Source organism: Manacus candei, unplaced genomic scaffold (assembly GCF_025592945.1).
Source record: "Manacus candei isolate 608988 ecotype Guabito, Panama unplaced genomic scaffold, ASM2559294v1 h1tg000036l, whole genome shotgun sequence".
Classification (NCBI taxonomy): Eukaryota; Metazoa; Chordata; class Aves; order Passeriformes; family Pipridae; genus Manacus; species Manacus candei.
This window is the reverse complement of record NW_026138084.1, coordinates 1,915,161-1,942,917: the sequence shown is the minus strand read 5'-3', so window position 1 is coordinate 1,942,917 and position 27,757 is coordinate 1,915,161. Positions and strand designations below refer to the sequence as shown.

The window sequence follows — 27,757 nt, the reverse complement described above, 5'->3', positions numbered from 1 at the left end:
TTCACCCTCTATGTAGAGACAAGTCAGGGCTCAATCCCAAGTGATGCATTAATCAAGCCATGCTCAGAAGTATTTGCATCCCTCCTCCTCAGGGAAGTATCCTGGCCCCCATGGAATCTGCATCAACAAAACCTCCCATTATTTCAAGCAGATATTTTTCAAACCTTAGTCCTTATGGGTTGAATTAGATTGCAATTATTCAACTAAGCAGAGGAAATTACTATGAGTTCAGACTCTTTTTGCTCTCTCTTTTTTTTTTTTTTTTTTAAATCAAGGAATAGATTTTATTTAAGAACATAAGCTAACATAGCTAAAAATATATTTGTCAGATTCTGGCAGGAAATGGGTTTTATACTTTGTCTTTTTATATCTTTTCTACTACATCAAGATTTTTGCCATCCTCTCCAGCCAAAGTGCTGTCCAGAGATCCCTGTTTGCCCATAACATCCTAAATTTCCCTGACATTACTGTTTAAAGCAATCAAATTAATTTGTGACAAATGCAATTGTTCCAAGTGAAAAAACCTTCACGTTCCAGAGCTTATTTATTTCATTTCTTTACATGGAGGACATTCAAATAATAGTAAAATCTTTGTGTTACCATTACACCCATAAAAATAGTAAACACCATCTCTTTTTTTCAACCCATCCAATCCTTGTTCTCTGTTTATGGTCAAAGCATCTACCTGCAGGCACAGGGAACATACAGCAACTGGAATTTGCTCATGTGGATGGCTGGAGTAACTGGGAAAAGGGCTGGACTCACACTGGTTGTGGAGCAGCCCTGCTGCTGGGTTGGGGCACAGAATGCAGCAACCCAAGGCCCTGATTTTAGGTTTATTCAATCAGTTATTCTGAAGCTGAGCAGACATAACTGAGATCTGTCTAAGCAGGAATATTCAAAATGGTAATTGCAGGTGACCCACCAGTATTAACTCCATTCCCCTTAACCATCTCTTGAATTAACAAGGTCAGACACAAGAGCTTGAATATAAATAATGTCAGATATTCCTGTTTTTAAGATACTCAAAGCTGATGTTTAGGCTGTTCCTTTGCACGGTTATTTGCAATTTTTACAGGGTCTGTGACTCACAGAGGGGAACAGAGCTTTATAATGCCTGCATGCCCTTTGACAAGCTTATTCTGTAGCTGCTGTGTTTTTCTAATTAACTTTTGTTGAGATTCATAATGGTCAATGGGAAGTATTGGTGATTTAACTACATAGTGCAGAACATTAGCTTATTAATTATGATGTGGCATGATTTGTTTATCTACCTCTGCCCCAGCTTCTGTTCACAGGCACGTGTGCACAAACAGAGAGAGCAAATAGTTACCCCTTTTCTGGATCAGAAAAATGCCTATCCATTAAATTTCCTGGCTTTATATTGAGGATGTGATATTTTAAGAGACAGATTCTTGTCAAGGACAGGTAAGCAAGGAACTGAAACATCCAGCAGATATGTCTGATATCACCTATCTGACAAAAAACCCAGTTTTGGCAAAAATTGGCTCCTGAGTCATATGGAGGTGAAGAAAAAGCTCTTTCTTTGCTGCAGATCTCCACTGCCTTTGCTCGCCTGTGATATTACTTTTAAGGTGAACTCTTGCATGTGGTGATTTAGGTTTCTGCCTTTTGTATGAAAACACTGCAGAGGGAGAAGGCCAGAGCCCAACAGTAGCACCAGGAGTGTCACTTATGCCCCTTAAAGCTCATGTTTCTCCTGACTCAGTTGAAATTTGATGACTTCGACCTTTTTCAGCCCTGAGATACAGTGATGTGCAAAAATGTAACTAGAAATCACAGACACTTATAAAAACACAACAAGGGACAAACCATTTGGGCTCCTATTTTGGCCACACTGATTTGCACTATAGTAGTTGAAAAAAACTGGAAGTCTGTGTTAAAACAAAAATAACTGTCTATGATCCTCTTTTTAAATAAATTATTTCAGCTCATTAGAGAAAGAGTCACAGCTGTGTGCAGTGCTTTGAAACACCAGCAGACTTGGGCTCCTTCCTCAGGTCTCCTCTAGCCCTGCTGACCACAGTGGTGTGCTGGAGGCTGCCTTACACCTGTGTGAAGAGAGTGGAAAACCATCACCCCTTATCCTATTGCTACAGGGACTGCTAAAATGTCCCCATCCTTCTTGTAAGCAGTATTTCTTAAGGCACTGGAAGGGGCTCTCAGCTCTCCCTGGAGCCTTCTCTTCTCCAGGTGAACACCCCCAGCTCTCCCAGCCTGGCTCCAGAGCAGAGGGGCTCCAGCCCTCAGATCATCTTTGTGGCCTCCTCTGGACTGGCTCCAGAAGGTCAGTGTCCATTGTAGGACTCGCTCTTGGTGAAGCTGTGCTGGCTGTCCCAAATCACTGCCCTGTCCTCCCACATTGCCTTAGCAGAGCTTCTAGGAGGGGGATCTGTTCCATAATCTTCCCGGGCACAGAGGTGGGGCTGACAGTTTGGCAGTGCTCAGGGTCCTCCTTTCTACTGTTTAAAAATGAACTAGTGACCTCCACACCCAAACAATGTGAGTGATTGATTGATTGAGTCCAAGTCCAGCTGCAGAGGCTCTGTATCTTGGTCTATCTGATTGGGTCAGAAGGCCCCAAAGTAGGTTACAACGTTGTCAAACAGGCCATGTAACACTGTGATACTTCCAAAATTAAGTGTTGGATGATATTAGAGTATCTTACTAACTTCAGGGCCCATGTTAAACAAGCAAGTCACGCTGGTCCCACTGTCTAAGCTGGGAAAGCCAAACTCAGGAGGCATTTTTAAAAAGTCAAAGCCCTGACTGTCACTTGGCAGCTCTAACAGACTAATCTCACCAGCATGGTTTATGGGACACTGGGTGACAGCTGAAGGGTTCCCAGCACACAAACATCCCCTAACCCCATGCAAGAGGGGTCACGGGGATGGATGAAGGACTCTCCCCAAAGCTGGTCTAACCTTGATGCTCTGTGTGTGTGGTAGATGGTGGCACAGCACTGAGGGGAGGGGGAGAAAAGGCAACAGACAGTCAGTGCTCATTCTGGGCTTCCCCAAATAATTAGAAGACTTGCAATAATTTACCATGGAATAGGCAAATCCTGGCAGCAGGACCCCTGGGCTGAGCTGGTGGGTGTGACACAACATCTGATGTTGTGGTGAGGCAGATGAGAGAGAGTCTGGCAGCTCATCTGCTCCTTTGCAACGCCTATTAACTCTGACAGCTCTTGGCATCAGGCCATGACCAGTATGCCCAAAAAATAAAAGCCTAATGGGACATAACTTAGACACAGACTCTTAGCACAGGCGTGGTGAAGTACAGACAACAGTAGAAAATATTTAGAAAAACTTTGTTGTTCTACTGCTCTGCACTGGGCACCCACAAAGTTAGGACTGACTCGAGGGAGTCTTGATAAATCACAATTTCGTTCATGTGTACACAGAAAGTAAGAGCCCACCAGAGATATTCCCTGTAGCAGTTTTTTATAAAGGTTTGTGTTTCTTCCTTTCCTGAGACAGGGAAAATTGACAGAGAAAGGAGAGCTTCATCAGTTCTCCCTCTTCAGTACACCTAACCTACACAGGACTTCCAGTCATGGCTTGATTAACGCAGCACATCCCACTTTCTACTTAGGGATATAAAAAGATAAGAGGCTTGGCTTTATTTTTAACCAGTGACTCATTCTTACCTTGCATCTCTTTAGAAATATGGAAAGAGAAACAAACTGCTCAGATGGTTCTTTGGAGTTTTCAAAACCAGAAATAAATGACACTGAATCACCATCTCGGTTCACAATTGGTCTTTTAACTGGTTCATTTTTACCGAAATGGGTCTGATGGACTGCACCCCAAATACCCTGAGAGCACCTACATCCTTTCTCTTATTTTTTTTCCTATTTGATGTATTAATTTCTCTGGAAATAACCCAATTCCCAGAGCACTGCTCTGCAACTCCTTCAGTGTGTTTTTGTTATCTGGGGGCTGTGCTGCTTCTCTCCCACCCCAGAAGGATTGTGCTGGAGGAGAGGCTCCCACTTCACACCATCCCAGTAAATCAAAGTACAGTCAGTCAAGAGCAAAACTGAACTCCTAAAACCCTCCCACGGATAAAACAAAACAGCAGGCATTTTACCACTTCAAGAATGTCCCATTCTTGGGTGAGTATAGCATTGGCAGCTCTGTTTTCACTGTACTTTTCCTAAAATGCTTCCTGACTTGTTGCAGAATCAATGCAAACACAAGGGCAAGGGGAGGCAGGGCCAAAGAGTTTTGGGTTTCTCTGCACCACGTTGGCCACTTCTCCTCTCTTCAGGGCTGTTTTCAGTTGGAAAAAAAACACCTCTAACAAACCTACCTGCATCTGTCTGCAACAGTATCTGTATCTGCCAGAGTGTCTCCATCTCCAGCATTAGCTGCCACTGTATCTACCTTTGTTTTGGCACCTGCATCTTGCAATAATCTTTATACCTGCACAGGCATCTGCAGTCTGTGTGTGTCTGCTGTTGTACCTGTGAGGACATCAGCTTCTGCAGTGGCTTCTGCAATATGATCTCAAATAATTTTATCAGCCCCTCTGTGCTGGTTGGAAAAGGTGAGGAGGTGCAGCAGGAGCTCCATGGTAGGATGGTAGCAGGGGAGTTAAGGGGTGTGTTACTGATGATCTCCTGAAAGGTAACCTTGAATACCACAGGAGAAAGGATGGTTCCCAGGACAGCACAAGATTCCTGGAAAATATCGAGGGGGGACTTCAATCACTGTTGAGACTGTGTGGAGGCACATTCAGCTGGGCAGGAAGTGATACTGAAGTTGGGATGAGTGCCTCACTCTCAACCCTGCTGGCAGGAGAGACATTTAGTTTTTAGGACAATTTAGCAATGCAGTTGCAAACCCCTTTGTGCTTAGCAATTTACCCTTTGGCACTTCGAGGCACTGTACAACTCATGTGTTTTTCTCGGAGGAAAAAGTCACCCATGAAGGGAACTTCATGAAACTGGATACTCAAACTTCTCCAGTTACAGAGGTTCTTCAAACATGCAGTTGCACACAGGTGTCCTCTCATATACTTTCCATCCTAGCTTACCTTAATCACAACCCTGCCAAAATGAAAGTCCCCATGAACACAAGTCAAAGGGGCAAAACATCCTGCAGAAGGCACTGCCCTCTGGGTCCTCTCTGTGACTACTTGGAGCCCTCTCCAACCAGGAATGGGAAGAATGCGGCTTCAACATATCCCATCTGAGGACTTCCCAAGATAAACACCAAGATCTCACCTGGACACATGAGTAGTATTTCTCCAGCCCTTCATTTAGACAAAACAAACATGCTTTCTTTTTACTCTGCTTTGCTGGTTGCAAATCAGCTCACTGCTTGAAAGAGCTGTAGAAATTCTCAGAAAGATGGCAGCTGTTTGCAACTGCTAAGGAGGGCCACCTCCTGGTGAAATTCACTCCTTGACTTGAGAAAAAGGCCAGAACTTAACTGTTTCTGTGCTGTTCTCTGCATTAGGTGGTTATTCCACTGGGAAGTACAACAGACACATCTATAAACACCCACCTATGCAGTCCACGTTCTTCTGGCAGAGGGCTCTCAAAGCAGATGACCCTCTAGGTGAGTGAACTCTGGGAAATACAGAGATTTGCATCTTGAGAGTCCTCTAATGACAATCTGGTGGTCTGTTTTTCTACCAGAACTAGTTCAAAGTCAACGCAGCAGGACACAGTTTTTTCCTGACAGACATCCTCTATAACCCACGGGCGTTTCATAAGGTAACACTATTTCTGGCTTTGCTTGGGAAGCAGGAGACACAAAACCCCTCTGTCACAGCTTGTCTTGGCAAGACCTGTGTGATGGTCACAGATGTGGCTGTCCTGGGCCAGGAGCTGTGCAAATCCCAGCAGAAAGCTCCATTCTAAGGCACTCTCAAACATAGGACAGGGACACTGATTTGCTTTAACCCCCACAAGCAGCTCAGCCCCACGCAGCTGCTTGTTCTCTCCCTCCCAGTGGGGTGGGGAGGAGGATCAGAAGGGTAAAGGTGAAAAAACTCCTGGGTCGAAGTAAACACAGTTGAATAGGTAAAGCAAAAGCTCATTCCCCATCTCCTAGGGGCAGGCAGGTTTTCAGCCATCCACAGGACAGCAGGGCCACTTTACACAGAATGGTGCCTTGGGAAGCCACACACCAGACACTCTGGACATTCCCCCTCCTTGGTCCTTTCTGTCAAGTAGAGGGCAGCTCATAAACTGAAGATCAGGGTTGGAACCCTTCTGTGCCTTCCATCAACATACACTCAACCTACATTGTTCATCCCGAGCTGTGGGAAAGGGCTGTGTGTGGATGAGGAAGACTTGGCTTTCTGTATTTGATTTTTATGTTGCGAAAACACTGCAAGATAATAACCAGGTGAGAGCACTGAAATCAAAACGGTAAGCAGTGCAGATGGCTCTAACAGCACATTTTCACCTGATTGCCTTGAAAAAAGCAGACTTCAGATCCTGACTGCTCACTTTTGCCTTGATATAGTCCCATTCCTCATCTGGAAGCCACTGTGTGCCAGGTTGAGGACAGATACAACCCACACAGAGAGCAATCAGAGCTCAGCCTGCACCAGCAAGGCTGTCAGGTCCTTTGCTGTGCACTTTTAGCAGCCAGTGGAGCATCCTGGAGACAGAGACTTGCCTCGAGGGTCACAGCCCATCTCTCGGCCCCCATTTTGCACAGAAAAGGTTTGCTTCTCTCCATGCCCAGCCGGAATCACAGCTGCTTGGCATTATCTCGTGTAGTGCATTGTGCTTAAATACCACAGGCAAGGCCGGCCGGGGGCTGGATCCGAGGAGCTGGGCAGTCGGAGGCTGGATCCGAGGAGCTGGGCAGTCGGAGGGAAGCCCTGGGCAGTCGGAGGGAAGCCCTGGGCAGCTGCTCGGGAACAGGAGCGGGGTTTGGATGGGGCCGGGGATCGGGGAAATGCGGCCCCGCCCCGCCCCTCTCGCCCCACAACCTGCCCAGCGACCGATGACGCAGAGAGAGCGCGGATTCCATTGGCGAATGAGCCGCAGCGTAGCCAATGGCAGCGCGGGGTGGGGCGGCCGGAGATCTACCTGGCACCAGGTGACGTCAGATGCAGGGCGGATCACCATTGGCGGGTGGCTCGGGTGCGGTCGGGCAGGGACCCTGGGTGGGGGACACGGGAACATGGGGGGGGACGTGACAAGGGAACAGGTAGGGCTGGACAGGGGGAAAAGGGGACAGGCAGTCTGAGATGAGGAAGGGGCCAGGGCTAGGGCTGAGGATGTGCGGGGAGAGGGAAGGATGTGGGAGTGGGAAAGGGGGAAGGAGATGGAGGAAGGACACAGTGGGAAGAGGGGGTAGGAGGCGTGCGAGGGCGGGTGAGGGGGAGCCCCTTGCTCATGGAGGTCACCTGAGGCTGGTGACCAGACCCCGCTTTTCTACCCGCAGTGCAGACGGGTGTGCCGCCTGGCCATGGGCTGCATCCGCCATCCTGATCCGGGAATGGGGCTCCGCGGTATCCCCGTTGTGTCCCGTGCTCTCAGCTCGCAGCTCCCGCAGGAGAGCAGGGGGTGAGCGAGGCGGGACAAGGGCAGCTCCCACCTGCTGTGGCCTGGAGACGGTGGGACTGCACCCAGGGAGGGATGTGCAGCCGTGGTCAGCAGTGGCCAGGCTGCCTTGGAGCTGCCTCGAGGAGAAAGGAGAGAGGGGGGCTGTGGGTGTGCAGGAGGCCATGGCTGGAGCTGCCATCAGAACATGACCCACTGTCCCCCAGGCACCTGCATGGACTTGTCCTGACATGCCAGGGGAAGACCAACTAGACCAACTCCAGGAGAAGGGAGAGTCTTCCTGGCTGCCATGGGGAGTCTCTGCAGTGTGCTGAGGGGTTTCCTGGGAAAAACTCTTGAGGGTAAAGGAGGGTGAGAGGCACAGGAGCCCCATGCATCAGGGGAAGTTTGTAGCTGTTTAATGCCGTGGTTTTCCAGAACAAAACGGTGTCGGTGCTGATGGGTGAGAGGTGGGACATGAAATGAACAGGGAGAGCAGCCGGTTGTTTCTGAGTGAGCAACCAGGCCTCAGCTGATGAATTCCCGGGTCTCCCATGTAGCCTCATTACCTCTCCTGCAAGGGGGGACACCATGAGCTGCACTGAGAGCCAGGGAGTTCACCCCTGTAGAGCTGTCCCTCCTGCAACCCCTGGCCCGACCCACCTGCCCGTAAATCTTAGAGCAGGCAATGGGAAGGAGAGTTCACCTGCGCTTCCACCACCAAAATCCCACGGCAGAGGCAGTGGAACCCACGAGCAGCACTGCGATGGTGATGCTGATGGTTGGAGCTGTGCTGAGATTCTCTGGGAGAGGGGGAGAAAAGGGTGACCGTGTAAGGGTGGCAGTGCCAGTCAAGAGCTGCCCCTCACAGGGCCAGAGGCTGCTGCCTGCACCCCTGGTGTGCCCCCGGGTGGCACCTACCCCAGGGGACGAGGAGGCTGCGGGTGCCCAGGCTGCGGTGGCGCACGCGGCAGGCGTAGCTGTGCCCGTCCTGGGGGGCCACGACCAGGACGCTGGAGAGCTGGTAGGTGAGGTCAGCGTTGGGCAGGATGGGGCTGGTGTTGAGCTGCGGGCCTGGAGGCACCTCCTGGCCATCCCTCAGCCAGGCCACACTGATGGGCCGGGGGTAGAAGGCAGTGACATGGCAAACCAGCAGCAGCTGGTGTGGGCTGGGCGTGCGGGCAAAGACCGTGGCCACGGGCAGCTCTGGGGGGTGGGAGCAACGGGTGGGGGAAGCCCTGGTTGGGCATGGCTTGGCCCCAGGGCTTTGGGGTGGCTGTGGCAGGGTCAGGGTGGTCTCACCTTGTCTCTCCAGAGTGGCCCTCCCATACTTGTTCAGGGTGCGGATTTGGCTCTGGCAGATGAAGGACAGGAGGTACTCCAGGAGTACTTTGACGGACGTTGCTCTGTTTAGGTCCGTGATGACCTGCTCTGCCAGCTGGGATGCCTGCTGCACCTCCCAGCGCTCTTCATCCACCTCAAAAGCTACAAGGTCTTTGCCACTCTCCCCGACACGCAGGAAGCCCCAGCTTGATGTGTTGGGGTGCAGCTCACAGCCCGCACGGATTTGGACCACCAGAGGGTCTGCCAAGGGCAAAGCCAGCAGAGAGGTCCCGTGAGTGTGTGGCACATGGGTGGCACGAGGCGGGACGTGACTGAGGGCACGTGGAAGGGTGCGATGGGCAGCAGGGTGCAATGGGCAGCAGGGTGCAATGGGCAGCAGGGTGCAATGGGTAGCAGGGTGCAATGGGCAGCAGGGTGCAATGGGTAGCAGGGCACGGGGCCATGCTTCAGGAAACCCCAGACACCTTGCAAACCCTCAGGCCCCTTGGAAGGATGGAGTGAATACCAGGCCAGTTAGTGTGGGGGGTGCTTGTTTAAAAAGAATACTGTGCCCCAAAATATTTGCCCTCAATTTTCTCTTTCATGATCTTTGCTATGTGAGTCCTGCAGCCCCAGTAAATTTTGTGGCAACTCCCTGGTGTGCAGAGGGGGTTCCCTGTGCCAGATGGCAGAAGCCCCAAGGGGTTTCAGGTCTGCTGCCTTCCCCAGTCCTGTGAGTCATATGCCCCAGCAGCTGCAGCATTACACTTTCAGGAGCTGTTGCACCCTATGAAACCCCCCCCCAGATGCCACCCTGGTGGAGGAGGGCACAGCCTGAACCTGGGGAGAGGTGCCAGGGCTCTGACTGGAGTTGTTCCCATACTCACAGTCCATTTCTGTCTGCTGGACTTTGTCATGCACGTATCGGACCATATTGCGCAGAGCCATTTTACTTTGGGACATCAGCTTCTCGGTGTCACCCTCGGCCGCAGCCTGGCTGACCCAGGGCCAGTGGAAGTGGATGCTCCAGTTGGCAGGATCCAGTGCAAAGATGGGCACATCCCCCAGGGCTGCTGTTGCTGACACCTCAGCAGAGGCCATGTCAGCAAAGAGGCCGGTCAGGAGGTACTGGAGAACCTGTGGCTCTGCTGGAAAGAAGGATGGGGATGGGAAGGGGTGTAAGAAGGAGATGAGTGGAGGGCATAGGGGAGAAACAAGGGATTCAGACTAGATACAAGGAAGAAATTTTTTACTGTGAGGCTGGTGAGGCACTGACACAGATTGCCCAGAGATGGGATGGATGCCCCATCCCTGGAAACACTGAAGAGCAGGTTGGATGGAACTCAGAGCAACCTGATCTAATGGAAGATGTCTCTTCCCATGGCAGGTGGGGTGGGACTGGATGGTCTTTAAAGGTCCCTCCCACCCCAAACCATTCCGTGGTTCTATGATTCTGTGCTCTTCAGCCTGCTCAGGGTAGCTTTCCTGGCTGAACTTCCTCTGCCTTTGCTGCTCCTTTTCCTTCTCTATTTTACTTGCAATGAATTGTTTCTGTCCTGCACAGGATTTCAGGCATTTTGTCCCCTCCCCTCCCTGCCTCCCTCCTGCCCAGCGCTGCTGTCTGACTGTGTAGAGCAGATGAGGGGGCACCTCACTGCTTGTTTGGGGTGATGCTCCCCCCAGAAGAACACCTGTGCCAGGACCTGGATCTGCCAGAGACCTGTACCTGGTGCAGAGGACATGGAGGATGGAAAAGAGCATTTTATCCAGGTTTGGGGGCTCCCTGACAGGAGAGCAGTGCAGCACATCTCAGAGATCAATCCTGCCTTCCCATGCTGCCCACCCCAGAAGCACAAGGTCTCATGGGGTTGTTTGTGTTAAAATGCTCGTACAACAGCAGTGCCTGAAACACCCTCTTGCAGGTGCAGCTCCACAAAAACGAGGGGCTGCTGGAAGGGGCCCACAGCAGCACGTGGGGCTCACTCCCCCTTGGCACTCATGGGCTCCCTGCAGGGGGAAGACATCATGGGGGGAACCTCAACACCCAAAGCCTGACTAGGGACCCTGGTCTCTCTTCTGCTTGTGTGCCCAAGGCCCTGTGTCAAGCCAGTGGGGTAGAAGTCCAGAGCTGGGGGCAAGAACAGAGAGGGTGGGCAGGGACAAAACACCTTTGGGTCCTACATTGTGGGGGGCAGCCCTTTGATGCTGGGGATCATCCTCCCCATGCAGGGGACAGTGGCCTCCTCTGAGGAACCTGTAGGGTCCTCTGACAGAGTGGTTTGGGTGAGCCAGGGCTCCCACTTACCTTCTGGGTCTGCCCACATCCCAGGGAGGAGGAGGGGAAGAAAGAGGAAGAGGTGAGGGGGCTGCATGGTGCATGCAGGGGCTGAAGAAGCAGCAGCAGTGACTGTGGGAAGAGGAAGAACGTTGGGGTCCAACACTTCAGCCCAGCAGTCACTGCGGCAGCTCCGCACCAATGGGAGCGCAGAGAATGTGCTGGGGTGAGGGCTGGGGATGTGTGGGAGGGATGAGAGCTGAAATAATGTCTCGAGCATGAAGTGCTGTGACAGGCTGGGCCTGGACAAAGCCCAGCCAGGAGCAAAGAGAGTCCCAGGAAACATGGCTAGGAGAAAGCAGATGTTCAAGGGTCCCCCTGGCTCCCCCTCCCCACCGATGGTACCTTGTCCTATCCCAGTTCTTGTGGGTGCATCAGCTCCAGTGGAGGGTACGATGGCTTTTGGATTTCAGCCCTGACAAGAAAGATGGTTGCTGTCCTCCCAGCCCCCACATGGCAAGAAGGGACAATTTTTGTCCCCCCCTCTGGCACCTCCAGCTCAGGCTGCTCCTGCACCACCTGCCTAACCCTGGGAATGAGGATCCCAGAGAGGAGGTGACAAACAGTTCCTGACAAACCCCAAGCTGTGGGACGCTGCTGGGGAGACACAACTCTGCCCTAAATGCCCCCAGGAGAGGGCCCAGGGGTGTGTCTGGCACTCCCCTTTCCTTTCTACCAACTTTGGTGCCAACGGGGACAGAGCAGGGGAATGGCTCCCATCGTTCCTGTTCCCATGCACAGGGGACTCTTGGGGAGGGGGACAGGATTCTGCACCAGTGTCCAATGGTACAGTGGAGGCACAGTGGTGAGCCAGCCTCACCCCCACAATGTCCCTGATCCACTGCTCCTCCCCAGCTTCTCCCCTCAACATGTAGTTTCTCTTCCCCTTCCCACGCTGGGAGTGAAGGCAGAACTGAAACCACAGCTGAGGGGAAATGTGAGGGGTGCACCTCAGTATGTCCAAACACGAAACCCCTTCCTCTTGATGGAAGAGAACAGACAGAGTGCTCCAGGATCAATATGATCTGGCAAATATCGGGTTTATTAGGAAAAAGACAGATTATATAGTGCTCATGACGCTTAGCTTCTTGTTCACACAACATTGGTTACATAAGGAAAACACAGTGTGGTGTACAGCACTAATTGGATAACTGCAGGTGACCATAGAACTTGTTTTCTTGCCAAAAGAACTCCTCCTTCACCTTGGCACAAGGCCTGCAGCCATATTAGTGGCGCAGCATTTTTTATTATCTGCACCCAGCCATGCCAAGGTAAAACACACAGAAATGTAAAGGAAATTGTTCACACAATTTTTGCCTTACGACACCTTCCCTTCCATGGAACTGTCCCAGTGAGAAATAGGGATGCTGTGGTGGCCTGGTGTGCAAGTTCCGAGCTGGCTTCCTACCAAGTCTCCGAAACTTAAGACAGATATGTACAATGAGAATATTATATACTATAACCCCAGAAACCCTAAATAGCTCCCTAAAAGGGAAGAGGCGGAGGGAGAAGGGAAAAGGACAAAATAGGACAAAAAGGGGCAAGAACCAAACAAGTCTACACAATCTAAAAACCCGGTAACCAGCAAACTGAAGAACTATCAAAATCTCACCACTTCCCTTGAGAGAAGCAGATGGCTGGACACGGCCCAGCACTGTCCCCTCACGTGTGGCAGACACAGCAGTCACTGTAGGCCTCAGCTCCAGATAAGCCAGACCGAGACAGGGACCCACCGTTCTCGAGGAGACTCACCTGCGTCTCCACAGGCAAAGCAGCAGCAGGGCAGCAAGAGCCCCGGCTGCCAGCAGCCCGGCCAGGAGCCCTGTGATCAGCAGCACGTGGGAGTTCCCTGGGCAATATAAGGAGGGGCTGCCGTGAACTTGCCGGGCTTTGCTCCATGGCAGCGGGTGGGCGGCTGGGGCGCCCCTTCCCGTGCCCCCGGGTGGCACCTACCCCAGGGGACGAGGAGGCTGCGGGTGCCCAGGCTGCGGTGGCGCACGCGGCAGGCGTAGCTGTGCCCGTCCTGGGGGGCCACGGCCAGGACGCTGGAGAGCTGGTAGGTGAGGTCAGCGTTGGGCAGGATGGGGCTGGTGTTGAGCTGCGGGCCCGGAGGCACCTCCTGGCCATCCCTCAGCCAGGCCACACTGATGGGCCGGGGGTAGAAGGCGGTGACATGGCAAACCAGCAGCAGCTGGTGTGGGCTGGGCGTGCGGGCAAAGACCGTGGCCACGGGCAGCTCTGGGGGGTGGGAGCAAAGGGTGGGGGAAGCCCTGGTTGGGCACGGCTTGGCCCCAGGGCTTTGGGGGGGCTGTGGCAGGGTCAGGGTGGTCTCACCTTGTCTCTCCACAGCTGCCCTCCCGTAACTCAGGAACATCTCCATGGCATAGATGCAGGTATCCTTGAAGATGCCCTCCACCTCCTCAGCGAGGCTTATGTCGTTCTGGAGGACATCCCTGACGTACCGTGCCAGGTCGGTGTCCTGGGAGAGGGTCCAGGTGGCACTGTCTGTGTCCAAGCTGAGGAAGTCCTGCCCATTGTAGCCCACATAGGCAAAGACCCGAGTGGTCCTGTTGGGGTAGAGCTTGCAGCCTGCCATGGACTGAGCCACAAAGGGGTCTGGAGGGGCCGAGAGGGGAGAGGGGTTGCATGAGGGGCTGGGATTGCCTTCCTGCAGGCATGATCAGTGCCAGCACTTGCCAGATCCTTCCCCACTCCCCAGCTGCTGTTTAGAGAGGGGATGCAGTGAAGAGTGGATACTCACAGGGCACATCCTTCTGTATGGCTCCTTCATTGATCACGTGGATGAAATTATGCAAAAAGATCTTGAACATGTTGTCAATGGTGTCCCACTCACTGTGGGGCAGGGCTGGACGCACCCAGGGCTGGGAGAAGTGGATAGCCCAGGTGTGCTTATCAAGAGACCCAAGTTGGATGTCTTCCAGCAGGCCTATCCCCTCCGTGTCCACAAAGGAGGTGTTTTGGAAGGTAGAGGTGTGAAGCAGCCGGATAGTGAAGGTCCCTACGTGAGACAGGGATTGGCAAGGAGGAGATGGGAGTGGGAGGAGAGGGACAGGGAAAGTGGAGGGGCTGAGGGACAGGTCCTTGAGGTTGCAGAGATCTGTGGGCCCCCCCCAGGCCCCCTTCATCCTTGGCAGCCCCGGCTCCCACCCCTGCACCCACCTCAGGTGGCTGCATCCCTGCCGAGGAGGAGGTGTAGAGCCAGGGGACATGAAGGGGTGAGGAAGCAAGAGCCAAAAGTGGGTGAGGAGCAGGAAGCCTCTTGCCCATGGAGTCCCACGGGGGCATGGGAGCAGCTGTGGCTGAGGCAAGGCTCCCACTTACCCTGCAGGGTTGCCCATGTCCCAGAGAGGAGGAAGAGGTAGAGAAGGACGAGGAGGAGGCAGCAGCGAGGGGGCTGCATGGTGCCAGCAGTGAGGCCCAGAGTGTGCAGCAGTGGGTGCAGCCGCAGGAGGAAGAGGCTGTGGGAGATGAGGGTGGAGATGTCTGAGGCTGGCTCTGCCTGGGCAGCTCTGCTGGTTCTATTGGCCCTGCAGCCAATGGGGCTGGCCCTGAGGTTTAGGGGAGGGCTCCAAGGTTCCCACTTGGGGTAGGCTGGGGCATCCCAAATGTGACTGTGAGTGTTGGGGGAATTTGCTTTTGAGCAAGGTCACCCCACTGCACCCAGGAGTGATCCCTCATGGCCAAGGCAGCACCGTGACAATTAGGGTGATTTGGGTGAACTGACCCCTCTTTTCTCTCCCCCTTTCAGCTGGATGTGTCTCCTGCCCATGGGCTGCATCCACTGCCCTGAGGGGAATATCCTGTCCTGCCAGTTGTGCCTGGCGTGTCTGGCCCTGCACAGAACAGACCCCGCCATCCACTCTGCACTGCCAGGTGGGTTCACACCAACGGGGCTGCCTTTCCCAGAGGGCAGCAGAACCCTCTTCCCACCACATGGCTTTGTGCCTGGGCTCTCTGTGCCCCAAGGCTGTGTGCCCATCCCATGCCTCTTTGTCACCTCCCAACCATACCACAACCAGGCCACACTGATGGGCTGTTTATATAGAAGCTGGTGATGGGGCAAACCTGCAGGAGAAGAGCTGGGCCAGGCACGTGGGGCAAGCCCATGGCCCTGGACAGCTCTGGGGGAAGAGAGTGATGGAGAAGAGCTGATGGGGACATTCCCTGGCCCCTTGGCACTGCTGGCCTGATTCAATGGGCAAGGGTCTCCCCAGGTTGAGGTGATGAGCAGTTGCAGTGTGGACCACAGCTGTGGGGTCAGGGATGGGTGCAGGCAGAGCTGGAGGAAGCAGCTCCTCCAGGAGCTCCTTTTGGGGTGCCTAAGGTGAATGGGCTAGAGCAGCTGTAGTGTGTTGGTTCCAAGGGAAGTGATGGGCTGCAGGGCCTGGAAGGGACTGTTTCTTATTGACAGTCATCAGAATTCTGGAGCAGTGGCACTTGGCCAGGCAGGATCCCCAAGCTAGGATGGGGATGGGAGCATGTACCCCCACTCTGATGCCCATTCCAGGGAGTTTCAGTGGATGAGCAGCTTCCCCCTTTCCATGGAGCTCTATCCATGCTATAGGACCTGGGAGCTGCTTCTCTGCTTCCCTGCACCCCAGTGTAGGGGAGCCCCAACTCTGGCCTGAACGCTCCCAGGAGAGGGCCTGGGGATGGCCTGCAGGCTGACACTCCCCTTTCCTTCTCACCAGCTTTGGTAGGGAACCCTGTCCCCCTCCTGAAGAGTCCCCTGTGCATGGGAACAGGAACGGTGGGAGCCATTCCCCTGCTCTGTCCCCACTGGCACCAGTGTCCCAAGCTGGGGGTTAGCAGAGGCAGCCTCACCCCCAGTGTCCCTGATCCACTGCTCCTCCCTTACCTGCAGTTTCTCTTCCCCTTTCCTGGAGGGAGCCCAAGCTGAGGGCGAAGGCAGAGCTGAAAGCACATGTGAGGGGAAGTGTGAGGGGGGTGCCCTGATAACAACCAAACACAACCAGGGCCGAGGGGTGTGCCCCCCGTGCTGTGGGATCCCTCCAAGCACAACTGGATCCAGGTGTCGCTGCTCCATGTCTCCATTCTCGGTGTCTCCAGCTGTAGGGCCATGGGGAAGGCCCACATGGAGCTGCTGCAGGCTGAGGTGCAGCACCTCGTGACACTGAGTCAGTCCTGGGGACACAAGGACACCAAACCCCTTCCCTTCCATGGAGCTGTCCCAGTGAGAAGTAGGGATGCTGTGGTGGGCTGGTAGGCCCAGAAATGGCACCAACTTCCCCAGCTATGGCACCACAAAGTCCACATCCCTTCCTTTGAAGCCACCAGTGCTGGGCCCAGAGGGGAGTGTTTGGCTGGTGGGATGGCAAAGAGCAGCCTTGGGGAGTCAGGGAGGGAAGGGGCAGAGGGACTTTTGTCCACACTGTCCTGTGAGGTGACCACTTGTCCCCATGATCCCCCCTAAGATGAGTGTTGGTCACTTCTTGCTGAGCAGCTGAGGGGCCGTTCTCAGCCCTCTGAGGGGCCGTTCTCAGCCCTCTGTCCTGTGCAGGTGCCCATGACACTGCTGGTGCCTGGGTCTCCGGTAGGACAGGAGCAGGTACCTGCTTTGTGCTGGTGGTCACAATGTGTTCAGCCCCCTCTGAATTTTCTCCTGATGTTTCCCACTGTCACAGGGGATCAGAAGTACTTCTTTGGCCATTCCTCTCCTCTACGGAATGTACTTCTCCTCGTGGTTTTGTTTTTGTTTGTTTGGTTCGTTGGTTTCTTTCTTTTTACTTTCTTGCTCACAACTTCTTTGTCCTTCATGTTGTCCCTTTGTCTGGTCAGAAAATAACCCAAGGGGACAGGGGGCTCTTGATCCACACTGACCATTGGTCCTCACTGTCCTCTCAGGTGACCATGGTCCTCAGAGTCACCCCCAGGTTGCCACTGGTCCCCACAGTTCCCTCAGGTGATGTTGGTTCTTTACAGTCCTACTGGGTGATTACTGGTGCTCACTTTCCCCCTGCACCAGGTGACTGTAGGAGTTTGTTCCACCTCATGTGACCCACAGGGGACACTGGTCTTTGCATGCCCTCAGGTGATTGTTGGTCCTTGCAGTGCCCCCTGTGCTGAAGGCTGTAAGCCCCGAGCCCAGGGCTGTGCCTGGGTGAGTCGTGGTGGGGTGGACAGGGCTGCAGTGCCCCTGGGTGCTGCACTGAGGTGGGCAGCAGCACTCGGTGGGCTGGGCTGAAGTGCCTGAAGAGCCCTCTCAAAATGCCTGGGTGGGGGCTGTTTGTTATAGGGTCTCTTGGGGGGCTGTGAGCACACACTTGCAGACACCTCCTTGGTGCCAGGTGTTTGTGGCTGTGTAGGGTCTGTGTGTGAATGACCTCCCAAAACACCTTTCCTCAGCAGGTTTGCCCAGCAGCTGCACCTGCTTTCCAGGTTCTGTGGGTGAGCTTCATCCTGCCCCATCCCGTGAGTGCTGCAGGGTGTCCCACTCTGCCTGGGAGAGGAATTGCCCCATTTGCTCCCAGAGGGAGCCCTGCCCACACCCGAGGGTTTCATCTGTCTGTCCCAAGTCAGCAAGGGCTGGGAGAGGCTTGGTGTCACCCCTCATGCTGCAAGGTCCTTGAGCCCTGTGGTGCCAGCAGGTGACTCTGGCTGCCAGGAAAATGTAGTCCTGCCACCAGCATCATTGTTTCCAGGCTCTGGCCGAGGGGGAACAAAGCCCAGCAGAGCTGTGGTGGATACAGACACAGGCCAGCTGGATTTTCTGGCTCCCCCATGGCTACCAGACCTATCTTGGGGAATTTTGCAGGGAAACCAAAGCTTTTGAAGCTCTGTGTTTAAGTTGGTTGGGAGCATGAACTAAATGCCTTCCTGTGTCTGTCTGAACTCTGCTGTCTTCAATAGGACATGGGCTTCCTTTTCCTCCTTTATTAGAAGCCTTGGGGGCACTTTACCCCTATGTGCACAGTTACTTGTTTCCATGCAGTATGTAAGATCATGTTCATATATGCGCAGGTACACTTGTACTTTTTTTTTCCCCTTGCCTTGGTGTTTCCTGCAATTAGTGCCAATAATTCAGTGGTGCTCTGGCTTCCCTTTGCAGCTGAGCAAAACCTCCCCTAAGGCCATACAACTCCTGAGGAAAGGCACATGATCTTAGTGGAACTATTGATTTTATTATACACATCTGCACATATTCTACGCATCTCCCACATATTATACCAGAGTTTCAGTGTTACTCAGCACTTTGTAAAGCCATTTGGGGCCAGGTTCTGTTAGTCTGCGTGGAACAGTTCAGTCTCAGCACAAAGACTTCTGGAATATGGTTAATCAAGGCAGTTTTTAGGAAAACAAATCAGCTAGAAAATGGAAGTGGAAGGGTACAGCTTTCCACCTAGTGATCAAAATGTTCTGGTAGCAGAAGTGGGAAAAATTGCCTCTGGGCATTTGGGTGCCCTAGAGCCTCAGTGGGTGCCTAAGCCAGTGGCACAAGAGGTGTAAAAAGTGAGGAGGTCTCAGACCTGCATCTGTGTGTGCTTAGCAAATTCAAGTGAGTCAGAAGCCACCCAGGTTTCTTCCCTGCATCTCTGAGTTGAGTTAGTCTTGCAATCTTGAAGCAGAAGAAGGTAATTCTTGTCCCTGTTGGCTGAGAGGTGCCAAGAGGGAACGGGGACAGTTGTCTCCCTTCTGGGCTAAGCTTCTTTGCTCAGGATGGAGTTCCTGGACTGTGATTCCTCTGTCCCCTGGTGCTTTCTGAAAGGAGAGGGGAACAGCTGACGGCTGCTGCACGGCAGAGACCTTGTAGGGGTGCAGAGAGGAGCTGGCAGGGCTGAAGGCAGAGCTCGTCTGCCCAGTGCAGAAATCCCCTGGGGCATCCCCTCCCCTCCTGTCCCTGTGCTGCTGTGTGGGGCAGGAGGAGACTCACCTGCGTCTGCACAGGCAAAGCAGCAGCAGGGCAGCAAGAGCCCCGGCTGCCAGCAGCCCGGCCAGGAGCCCTGTGATCAGCAGCAGGTGGGAGTTCCCTGGGCAATATAAGGAGGGGCTGCCATGAACTTGCCGGGCTTTGCTCCATGGCAGCGGGTGGGCGGCTGGGGCGCCCCTTCCTGTGCCCACGGGTGGCACCTACCCCAGGGGACGAGGAGGCTGCGGGTGCCCAGGCTGCGGTGGCGCACGCGGCAGGCGTAGCTGTGCCCGTCCTGGGGGGCCACGGCCAGGACGCTGGAGAGCTGGTAGGTGAGGTCAGCGTTGGGCAGGATGGGGCTGGTGTTGAGCTGCGGGCCCGGAGGCACCTCCTGGCCATCCCTCAGCCAGGCCACACTGATGGGCTGGGGGTAGAAGGCGGTGACATGGCAAACCAGCAGCAGCTGGTGTGGGCTGGGCGTGCGGGCAAAGACCGTGGCCACGGGCAGCTCTGGGGGGTGGGAGCAAAGGGGTGGGGGAAGCCCTGGTTGGGCACGGCTTGGCCCCAGGGCTTTGGGGTGGCTGTGGCAGGGTCAGGGTGGTCTCACCTTGTCTCTCCAGAGCTGCCCTCCCGTAACTCAGTAATATCTCCATGGCATTGATGCAGGTGTCGTTGAAGATGTCCTCCATCACCTCACCGAGGGTGGTGTAGTTCTGGAAGGCAGCCCTGACGTACCGTGCCAGGTCGGTGTCCTGGGAGAGGATCCAGGTGGCATTGTCTATGTCCAAGCTGAGGAAGTCCTGCCCATTGTAGCCCACATAGGCGAAGATCTGAGAGGTCCTGTTGGGGTAGAGCTTGCAGCCTGCCATGAACTGAAGCACAAAGGGGTCTGGAGGGGCCGAGAGGGGAGAGAGGTTGCATGAGGGGCTGGGATTGCCTTCCTGCAGGCAGGATCAGTGCCAGCACTTGCCAGATCCTTCCCCACTCCCCAGCTGCTGTTTAGAGAGGGGATGCAGTGAAGAGTGGATACTCACAGGGCACATCCTTCTGTATGGCCCCTTCAGTCATGAGGTGGATGAACTTATGCATATAGATCTTAAGCATGTTGTCAATGGTGTCCCACTCACTGTGGGGCAGGGCTGGACGCACCCAGGGCTGGGAGAAGTGGATGTCCCAGGTGTGCTTATCAAGAGACCCAAGTTGGATGTCTTCCAGCAGGCCTATCCCCTCTGTTTCCACAAAGGAGGTGTTTTGGAAGGTAGAGGTTTGAAGCAGCCGGATAGTGAAGGTCCCTACGTGACACAGAGGTTGGGAGGGAGGAGAGGGACAGGGAAAGTGGAGGGGCTGAGGGACAGGTCCTTGAGGTTGCAGAGATCTGTGGGCCCTCCCTAGGCCCCCTCCATCCTTGGCAGCCCCGGCTCCCACCCCTGTACCCACCTCAGGTGGCTGCATCCCTGCCGAGGAGGAGGTGTGGAGCCAGGGGACAAGGAGGGGTGAGGAAGCAAGAGCCAAAAGTGGATGGAGAGCAGGAAGCCTCTTGCCCATGGAGTCCCACGGGGGCATGGGAGCAGCTGTGGCTGAGGCAAGGCTGCCACTTACCCTGCAGGGTTGCCCATGTCCCAGAGAGGAGGAAGAGGTAGAGAAGGACGAGGAGGAGGCAGCAGCGAGGGGGCTGCATGGTGCCAGCAGTGAGGCCCAGAGTGTGCAGCAGTGGGTGCAGCAGCAGGAGGAAGAGGCTGTGGGAGATGAGGGTGGAGATGTCTGAGGCTGGCTCTGCCTGGGCAGCTCTGCTGGTTCTAATGGCCCTGGCAGCCAATGGGGCTGGCCCTGAGGTTTAGGGGAGGGCTCCAAGGTTCCCACTTGGGGTAGGCTGGGGCATCCCGAGTGTGACTGTGAGTGTGGGGGCAATTTGCTTTTGAGCAAGGTAACCCCACCGCACCCAGGAGTGATCCCTCATGGCCAAGGCAGCACCTTGACAATTAGGGTGATGTGGGTGAGCTGACCCCTCTTTTCTCCCCCCCTTTCAGCTGGATGTGTCTCCTGCCCATGGGCTGCATCCACTGCCCTGAGGGGAATATCCTGTCCTGCCAGTTGTGCCTGGCGTGTCTGGCCCTGCACAGAACAGACCCCGCCATCCACTCTGCACTGCCAGGTGGGTTCACACCAACGGGGCTGCCTTTCCCAGAGGGCAGCAGAACCCTCTTCCCACCACATGGCTTTGTGCCTGGGCTCTCTGTGCCCCAAGGCTGTGTGCCCATCCCATGCCTCTTTGTCACCTCCCAGCCACATCACAGCCAGGCCACACTGATGGGCTGTGGGTATAGAAGCTGGTGGGGTGGCAAACCTGCAGGAGAAGAGCTGGGCCAGGCACGTGGGGCAAGCCCATGGCCCTGGACAGCTCTGGGGGAAGAGAGTGATGGAGAAGAGCTGCTGGGGACATTCCCTGGCCACTTGGAACTGCTGGCCTGATTCAGTGGGCAAGGGACTCCCCAGGTTGAGGTGATGAGCAGTTGCAGTGTGGACCACAGCTGTGGGGTCAAGGATGGGTGCAGGCAGAGCTGGAGGAAGCAGCTCCTCCAGGAGCTCCTTTTGGGGTGCATAAGGTGAATGGGCTAGAGCAGCTGTAGTGTGTTGGTTCCATGGGAAGTGATGGGCTGCAGGGCCTGGAAGGGACTGTCATCAGAATTCTGGAGCAGTGGCACTTGGCCAGGCAGGATCCTCAAGCTAGGATGGGGATGGGAGCATGTACCCCCACTCTGATGCCCATTCCAGGGAGTTTCAGTGGATGAGCAGCTTTCCCCTTTCCATGGAGCTCTATCCATGCTCTAGGACCTGGGAACTGCTTCTCTGCTTCCCTGCACCCCAGTGTTGGGGAGCCCCAAGTCTGCCCTGAATGCTCCCAGGAGAGGGCCTGGGGATGGCCTGCAGGCTGACACTCCCCTTTCCTTCTCACCAGCTTTGGTAGGGAACCCTGTCCCCCTCCTGAAGAGTCCCCTGTGCATGGGAACAGGAATGGTGGGAGCCATTCCCCTGCTCTGTCCCCACTGGCACCAGTGTCCCAAGCTGGGGGTTAGCAGAGGCAGCCTCACCCCCAGTGTCCCTGATCCACTGCTCCTCCCTTACCTGCAGTTTCTCTTCCCCTTTCCTGGAGGGAGCCCAAGCTGAGGGCGAAGGCAGAGCTGAAAGCACATGTGAGGGGAAGTGTGAGGGGGGTGCCCTGATAACAACCAAACACAACCAGGGCCGAGGGCTGTGCCCCCCGTGCTGTGTGATCCCTCCAAGCACAACTGGATCCAGGTGTCGCTGCTCCATGTCTCCATTCTCGGTGTCTCCAGCTGTAGGGCCATGGGGAAGGCCCACATAGAGCTGCTGCAGGCTGAGGTGCAGCACCTCGTGACACTGAGTCAGTCCTGGGGACACAAGGACACCAAACCCCTTCCCTTCCATGGAGCTGTCCCAGTGAGAAGTAGGGATGCTGTGGTGGCTTGGGAGGCCCAGAAATGGCACCAACTTCCCCAGCAGCCTCACCCACAGCTATGGCACCACAAAGTCCACATCCCTTCCTTTGAAGCCACCAGTGCTGGGCCCAGAGGGGAGTGTTTGGCTGGTGGGATGGCAAAGTGCAGCCTTGGGTAGGGAAGGGGCAGAGGCACTTTTTTCCACGCTGTCCTGTGAGGTGACCACTTGTCCCCATGATCCCCCCTAAGATGAGTGTTGGTCACTTCTTGCTGAGCAGCTGAGGGGCCGTTCTCAGCCCTCTGAGGGGCCGTTCTCAGCCCTCTGTCCTGTGCAGGTGCACATGACACTGCTGGTGCCTGGGTCTCTGGTAGGACAGGAGCAGGCACCTGCTTTGTGCTGGTGGTCACAATGTGTTCAGCTCCCTCTGAATTTTCTCCAGATGTTTCCCACTGTCACAGGGGATCATAAGTACTTCTTTAGCCATTCCTCTTCTCTATGGAATGTACTTCTCCTCTTGGTTTTGTTTTTATTTGGTTGGTTTGTTGTTTTTTTTCCTCTTTCTTGCTCACAACTTCTTCATCCTTCATGTTGTCCCTTTGTCTGGTCAGAAGATAACCCAAGGGGACAGGGGGCTCTTGATCCACACTGACCATTGGTCCTCACTGTCCTCTCAGGTGACCATGGTCCTCAGAGTCACCCCCAGCTTACCACTGGTCCCCACAGTTCCCTCAGGTGATGTTGGCTCTTTACAGTCCTACTGGGTGATTACTGGTGCTCACCTTCCCCCCCACCCTGCACCAGGTGACTGTAGGAGTTTGTTCCACCTCATGTGACCCACAGGGGACACTGGTCTTTGCATGCCCTCAGGTGATTGTTGGTCCTTGCAGTGCCCCCTGTGCTGAAGGCTGTAAGCCCCGAGCCCAGGGCTGTGCCTGGTGAGTCGTGGTGGGGTGGACAGGGCTGCAGTGCCCCTGGGTGCTGCACTGAGGTGGGCAGCAGCACTCGGTGGGCTGGGCTGAAGTGCCTGAAGAGCCCTCTCAAAATGCCTGGGTGGGGGATGTTTGTTATAGGGTCTCTTGGGGGGCTGTGAGCACACACTTGCAGACACCTCCTTGGTGCCAGGTGTTTGTGGCTGTGTAGGGTCTGTGTGTGAATGACCTCCCAAAACACCTTTCCTCAGCAGGTTTGCCCAGCAGCTTTCCAGGTTCTGTGGGTGAGCTTCATCCTGCCCCATCCCGTGAGTGCTGCAGGGTGTTCCACTCTGCCTGGGAGAGGAATTGCCCCATTTGCTCCCAGAGGGAGCCCTGCCCACACCCGAGGGTTTCATCTGTCTGTCCCAAGTCAGCAAGGGCTGGGAGAGGCTTGGTGTCACCCCTCATGCTGCAAGGTCCTTGAGCCCTGTGGTGCCAGCAGGTGACTCTGGCTGCCAGGAAAATGTAGTCCTGCCACCAGCATCATTGTTTCCAGGCTCTGGCCGAGGGGGAACAAAGCCCAGCAGAGCTGTGGTGGGTACAGCCACAGGCCAGCTGGATTTTCTGGCTCCCCCATGGCTGCCAGACTTATCTTGGGAAATTTTGCAGGGAAACCAAAGCTTTTGAAGCTCTGTGTTTAAGTTGGTTGGGAGCATGAACTAAATGCCTTCCTGTGTCTGTCTGAACTCTACTGTCTTCAATGGGACATGGGTTTCCTTTTCCCCCGTTATTAGAAGCCTTGGGGGCACTTTACCCCTATTTGCACAGTTACTAGTTTCCATGCAGTATGTAAGAACATGTTCATATATGCACAGGTACACTTGTACTTTTTTTTTCCCTTGCCTTGGTGTTTCTTGCAATTAGTGCCAATAATTCCCTTTGCAGCTGATCAAAACCTCCCCCAAGGCCATACAACTCCTGAGGAAAGGCACATGATCTTAGTGAAACTATTGATTTTATTATACACATCTGCACATATTCTACACATCTCCCACATATTATACCAGAGTTTCAGTGTTACTCAGCGCTTTGTAAAGCCATTTGTGGCCAGGTTCTGTTAGTCTGCGTGGAACAGTTCAGTCTCAGCACAAAGACTTCTGGAATATGGTTAATCAAGGCAGTTTTTAGGAAAACAAATCAGCTAGAAAATGGAAGTGGAAGGGTACAGCTTTCCACCTAGTGATCAAAGTGTTCTTGTAGCAGAAGTGGGAGAAATTGCCTCTGGGCATTTAGGTGCCCTAGAGCCTCAGTGGGTGCCTAAGCCAGTGGCACAAGAGGTGTAAAAAGTGAGGAGGTCTCAGACCTGTGTCTGTGTGTGCTTAGCAAATTCAAGTGAGTCAGAAGCCACCCAGGTTTCTTCCCTGCATCTCTGAGTCGAGTTAGTCTTGCAATCTTGAAGCAGAAGAAGGTAATTCTTGTCCCTGTTGGCTGAGAGGTGCCAAGAGGGAACGGGGACAGTTGTCTCCCTTCTGGGCTAAGCTTCTTTGCTCAGGATGGAGCTCCTGGACTGTGATTCCTCTGTCCCCGGTGCTTTCTGAAAGGAGAGGGGGACAGCTGACGGCTGCTGCACGGCAGAGACCTTGTAGGGGTGCAGAGAGGAGCTGGCAGGGCTGAAGGCAGAGCTCGTCTGCCCAGTGCAGAACTCCCCTGGGGCATCCCCTCCCCTCCTGTCCCTGTGCTGCTGTGTGGGGCAGGAGCAGACTCACCTGCGTCTGCACAGGCAAAGCAGCAGCAGGGCAGCAAGAGCCCCGGCTGCCAGCAGCCCGGCCAGGAGCCCTGTGATCAGCAGCAGGTGGGAGTTCCCTGGGCAATATAAGGAGGGGCTGCCATGAACTTGCCGGGCTTTGCTCCATGGCAGCGGGTGGGCGGCTGGGGCGCCCCTTCCCGTGCCCCCGGGTGGCACCTACCCCAGGGGACGAGGAGGCTGCGGGTGCCCAGGCTGCGGTGGCGCACGCGGCAGGCGTAGCTGTGCCCGTCCTGGGGGGCCACGGCCAGGACGCTGGAGAGCTGGTAGGTGAGGTCAGCGTTGGGCAGGATGGGGCTGGTGTTGAGCTGCGGGCCCGGAGGCACCTCCTGGCCATCCCTCAGCCAGGCCACACTGATGGGCCGGGGGTAGAAGGCGGTGACATGGCAAACCAGCAGCAGCTGGTGTGGGCTGGGCGTGCGGGCAAAGACCGTGGCCACGGGCAGCTCTGGGGGGTGGGAGCAACGGGTGGGGGAAGCCCTGGTTGGGCATGGCTTGGCCCCAGGGCTTTGGGGTGGCTGTGGCAGGGTCAGGGTGGTCTCACCTTGTCTCTCCAGAGCTGCCCTCCCGTAACTCAGGAACATTTCCATGGCATTGATGCAGGTATCGTTGAAGAGGTCCTTCACCGCCTCAACGAAGGTGGTTTCGTTCTGGAGGAAAGCCCTGACGTACCGTGCCAGGTCGGTGTCCTGGGAGAGGGTCCAGGTTGCATTGTCTGTGTCCAAGCTGAGGAAGTCCTGCCCATTGTAGCCCACATAGACGAATATCCGAGAGGTCTTGTTGGGGTAGAGCTTGCAGCCTGCCATGGACTGAGCCACAAAGGGGTCTGGAGGGGCCGAGAGGGGAGAGAGGTTGCATGAGGGGCTGGGATTGCCTTCCTGCAGGCAGGATCAGTGCCAGCACTTGCCAGATCCTTCCCCACTCCCCAGCTGCTGTCTAGAGAGGGGATGCAGTGAAGAGTGGATACTCACAGGGCACATCCATCTGTATGGCCCCTTCATTGATCAGGTGGATGAAATTATGCAAAAAGATCTTGAACATGTTGTCAATGGTGTCCCACTGAATGCGGGGCAGGGCTGGACGCACCCAGGGCTGGCAGAAGTGCATGTCCCAGGTGTGCTTATCAAGAGACCCAAGTTCAATGTCTTCCAGCAGACCTATCCCCTCCGTGTCCACAAAGGAGGTGTTTTGGAAGGTAAAGGTCTTAAGCATCCGGATAGTGAAGGTCCCTACGTGAGACAGGGGTTGGCAAGGAGGAGATGGGAGTGGGAGGAGAGGGACAGGGAAATTGGAGGGGCTGAGGGACAGATCCTTGAGGTTGCAGAGATCTGTGGGCCCCCCAGGCCCCCTTCATCCTTGGCAGCCCCGGCTCCCACCCCTGCACCCACCTCAGGTGGCTGCATCCCTGCTGAGGAGGAGGTGTGGAGCCAGGGGACAAGGAGGGGTGAGGAAGCAAGAGCCAAAAGTGGATGGAGAGCAGGAAGCCTCTTGCCCATGGAGTCCCACGGGGGCATGGGAGCAGCTGTGGCTGAGGCAAGGCTGCCACTTACCCTGCAGGGTTGCCCATGTCCCAGAGAGGAGGAAGAGGTAGAGAAGGACGAGGAGGAGGCAGCAGCGAGGGGGCTGCATGGTGCCAGCAGTGAGGCCCAGAGTGTGCAGCAGTGGGTGCAGCCGCAGGAGGAAGAGGCTGTGGGAGATGAGGCTGGAGATGTCTGAGGCTGGCTCTGCCTGGGCAGCTCTGCTGGTTCTAATGGCCCTGGCAGCCAATGGGGCTGGCCCTGAGGTTTAGGGGAGGGTTCCAAGGTTCCCACTTGGGGTAGGCTGGGTCATCCTGAGTGTGACTGTGAGTGTGGGGGGAATTTGCTTTTGAGCGAGGTCACCCCACCACACACAGGAGTGATCCCTCATGGCCAAGGCAGCACCGTGACAATTAGGGTGATGTGGGTGAACTGACCCCTCTTTTCTCCCCCCCTTTCAGCTGGATGTGTCTCCTGCCCATGGGCTGCATCCACTGCCCTGAGGGGAATATCCTGTCCTGCCAGTTGTGCTTGGCGTGTCTGGCCCTGCACAGAACAGACCCCGCCATCCACTCTGCACTGCCAGGTGGGTTCACACCAACAGGGCTGCCTTTCCCAGAGGGCAGCAGAACCCTCTTCCCACCACATGGCTTTGTGCCTGGCCTCTCTGTGCCCCAAGGCTGTGTGCCCATCCCATGCCTCTTTGTCACCTCCCAGCCACTCCCCAGCCAGGCCACACTGATGGGCTGTGGATATAGAAGCTGGTGAGGTGGCAAACCTGCAGGAGAAGAGCTGGGCCAGGCACGTGGGCCAAGCCCATGGCCCTGGACAGCTCTGGGGGATGAGAGTGATGGAGAAGAGCTGCTGGGGACATTCCCTGGCCCCTTGGCATTGCTGGCCTGATTCAATGGGCAAGGCACTCCCCAGGTTGAGGTGATGAGCAGTTCCAGTGTGGACCACAGCTGTGGGGTCAGGGATGGGTG

The 27,757-nt window shown here is 55.1% G+C and overlaps 5 protein-coding genes across 9 annotated transcripts in view; 1 reads left to right on the top strand and 4 right to left on the bottom strand.

The window, feature by feature from the left end:
- Positions 1-11,305, bottom strand: part of LOC127473546 (T-cell surface glycoprotein CD1b-3-like) — a 180,453-nt gene extending 169,148 nt beyond the window's left edge. The window contains exons 1-6 of one of the 4 annotated variants that reach the window (XM_051793318.1): positions 11,166-11,305; positions 9,748-10,008; positions 8,840-9,121; positions 8,459-8,743; positions 8,201-8,340; positions 7,944-8,111 (exon numbers count right to left, since the gene is read on the bottom strand). In XM_051793318.1, coding sequence (XP_051649278.1) covers positions 8,240-8,340; positions 8,459-8,743; positions 8,840-9,121; positions 9,748-10,008; positions 11,166-11,232 — 996 coding nt within the window. In that variant the 5' untranslated portion in view covers positions 11,233-11,305 and the 3' untranslated portion in view covers positions 7,944-8,111; positions 8,201-8,239. Of the gene's footprint in view, positions 1-7,943; positions 8,112-8,200; positions 8,341-8,458; positions 8,744-8,839; positions 9,122-9,747; positions 10,009-11,165 lie in introns of those variants that run through there. The other 3 variants (XM_051793317.1, XM_051793315.1, XM_051793316.1) reach the window with 3 other exon arrangements.
- A 1,638-nt stretch (positions 11,306-12,943) lies between these two features.
- On the bottom strand, positions 12,944-14,385 carry LOC127473483 (T-cell surface glycoprotein CD1b-1-like). The gene is made up of 3 exons (XM_051793128.1): positions 13,957-14,385; positions 13,149-13,811; positions 12,944-13,044 (listed from the first exon to the last, which is right to left on the bottom strand). The coding sequence occupies exons 1-3, from the start codon at positions 14,339-14,341 to the stop codon at positions 12,944-12,946; spliced, it is 1,149 nt and encodes a 382-aa protein (XP_051649088.1). The 5' UTR covers positions 14,342-14,385.
- The window catches only part of MAJIN (membrane anchored junction protein), a 40,916-nt gene continuing 26,800 nt past the window's right edge, over positions 13,642-27,757 (top strand). Inside the window, exon 1 of one of the 2 annotated variants that reach the window (XM_051793320.1) lies at positions 13,642-13,665. The gene's annotated coding sequence lies outside the window, so the exon portion shown is untranslated. Of the gene's footprint in view, positions 13,666-21,116; positions 21,236-27,757 lie in introns of those variants that run through there. The other variant, XM_051793321.1, reaches the window with a different exon arrangement.
- On the bottom strand, positions 18,569-20,988 carry LOC127473551 (antigen-presenting glycoprotein CD1d-like). The gene is made up of 6 exons (XM_051793324.1): positions 20,683-20,988; positions 20,118-20,375; positions 19,691-19,972; positions 19,309-19,593; positions 19,108-19,204; positions 18,569-18,935 (listed from the first exon to the last, which is right to left on the bottom strand). The coding sequence occupies exons 1-6, from the start codon at positions 20,759-20,761 to the stop codon at positions 18,875-18,877; spliced, it is 1,062 nt and encodes a 353-aa protein (XP_051649284.1). The 5' UTR covers positions 20,762-20,988; the 3' UTR covers positions 18,569-18,874.
- Positions 25,216-26,999, bottom strand: LOC127473554 (T-cell surface glycoprotein CD1b-3-like). The gene is made up of 5 exons (XM_051793326.1): positions 26,808-26,999; positions 26,229-26,486; positions 25,802-26,083; positions 25,421-25,705; positions 25,216-25,316 (listed from the first exon to the last, which is right to left on the bottom strand). The coding sequence occupies exons 1-5, from the start codon at positions 26,884-26,886 to the stop codon at positions 25,216-25,218; spliced, it is 1,005 nt and encodes a 334-aa protein (XP_051649286.1). The 5' UTR covers positions 26,887-26,999.

What these genes read in the sequence shown, in the direction of transcription:
- LOC127473483 (XM_051793128.1), bottom strand. Translation starts at nt 14,341, where the DNA reads ATGAAGGGGGCCTGGGGGGGGCCCACAGATCTCTGCAACCTCAAGGAC. An exon ending in CATACAGAAGGATGTGCCCT is followed by an intron (nt 13,812 to 13,956) that starts GTGAGTATCCAC and finishes CGGCCCCTCCAG; the next exon opens with ACCCCTTTGTGGCTCAGTCC. An exon ending in CAGCCTCCTCGTCCCCTGGG is followed by an intron (nt 13,045 to 13,148) that starts GTAGGTGCCACC and finishes TATATTGCCCAG; the next exon opens with GGAACTCCCACGTGCTGCTG.
- LOC127473551 (XM_051793324.1), bottom strand. Translation starts at nt 20,761, where the DNA reads ATGCAGCCCCCTCGCTGCTGCCTCCTCCTCGTCCTTCTCTACCTCTTC. An exon ending in GACATGGGCAACCCTGCAGG is followed by an intron (nt 20,376 to 20,682) that starts GTAAGTGGCAGC and finishes TGTGTCACGTAG; the next exon opens with GGACCTTCACTATCCGGCTG. An exon ending in GGCAGCTCTGGAGAGACAAG is followed by an intron (nt 19,594 to 19,690) that starts GTGAGACCACCC and finishes CCCACCCCCCAG; the next exon opens with AGCTGCCCGTGGCCACGGTC.
- LOC127473554 (XM_051793326.1), bottom strand. Translation starts at nt 26,886, where the DNA reads ATGCAGCCCCCTCGCTGCTGCCTCCTCCTCGTCCTTCTCTACCTCTTC. An exon ending in GGCAGCTCTGGAGAGACAAG is followed by an intron (nt 25,706 to 25,801) that starts GTGAGACCACCC and finishes CCCACCCCCCAG; the next exon opens with AGCTGCCCGTGGCCACGGTC. An exon ending in CAGCCTCCTCGTCCCCTGGG is followed by an intron (nt 25,317 to 25,420) that starts GTAGGTGCCACC and finishes TATATTGCCCAG; the next exon opens with GGAACTCCCACCTGCTGCTG.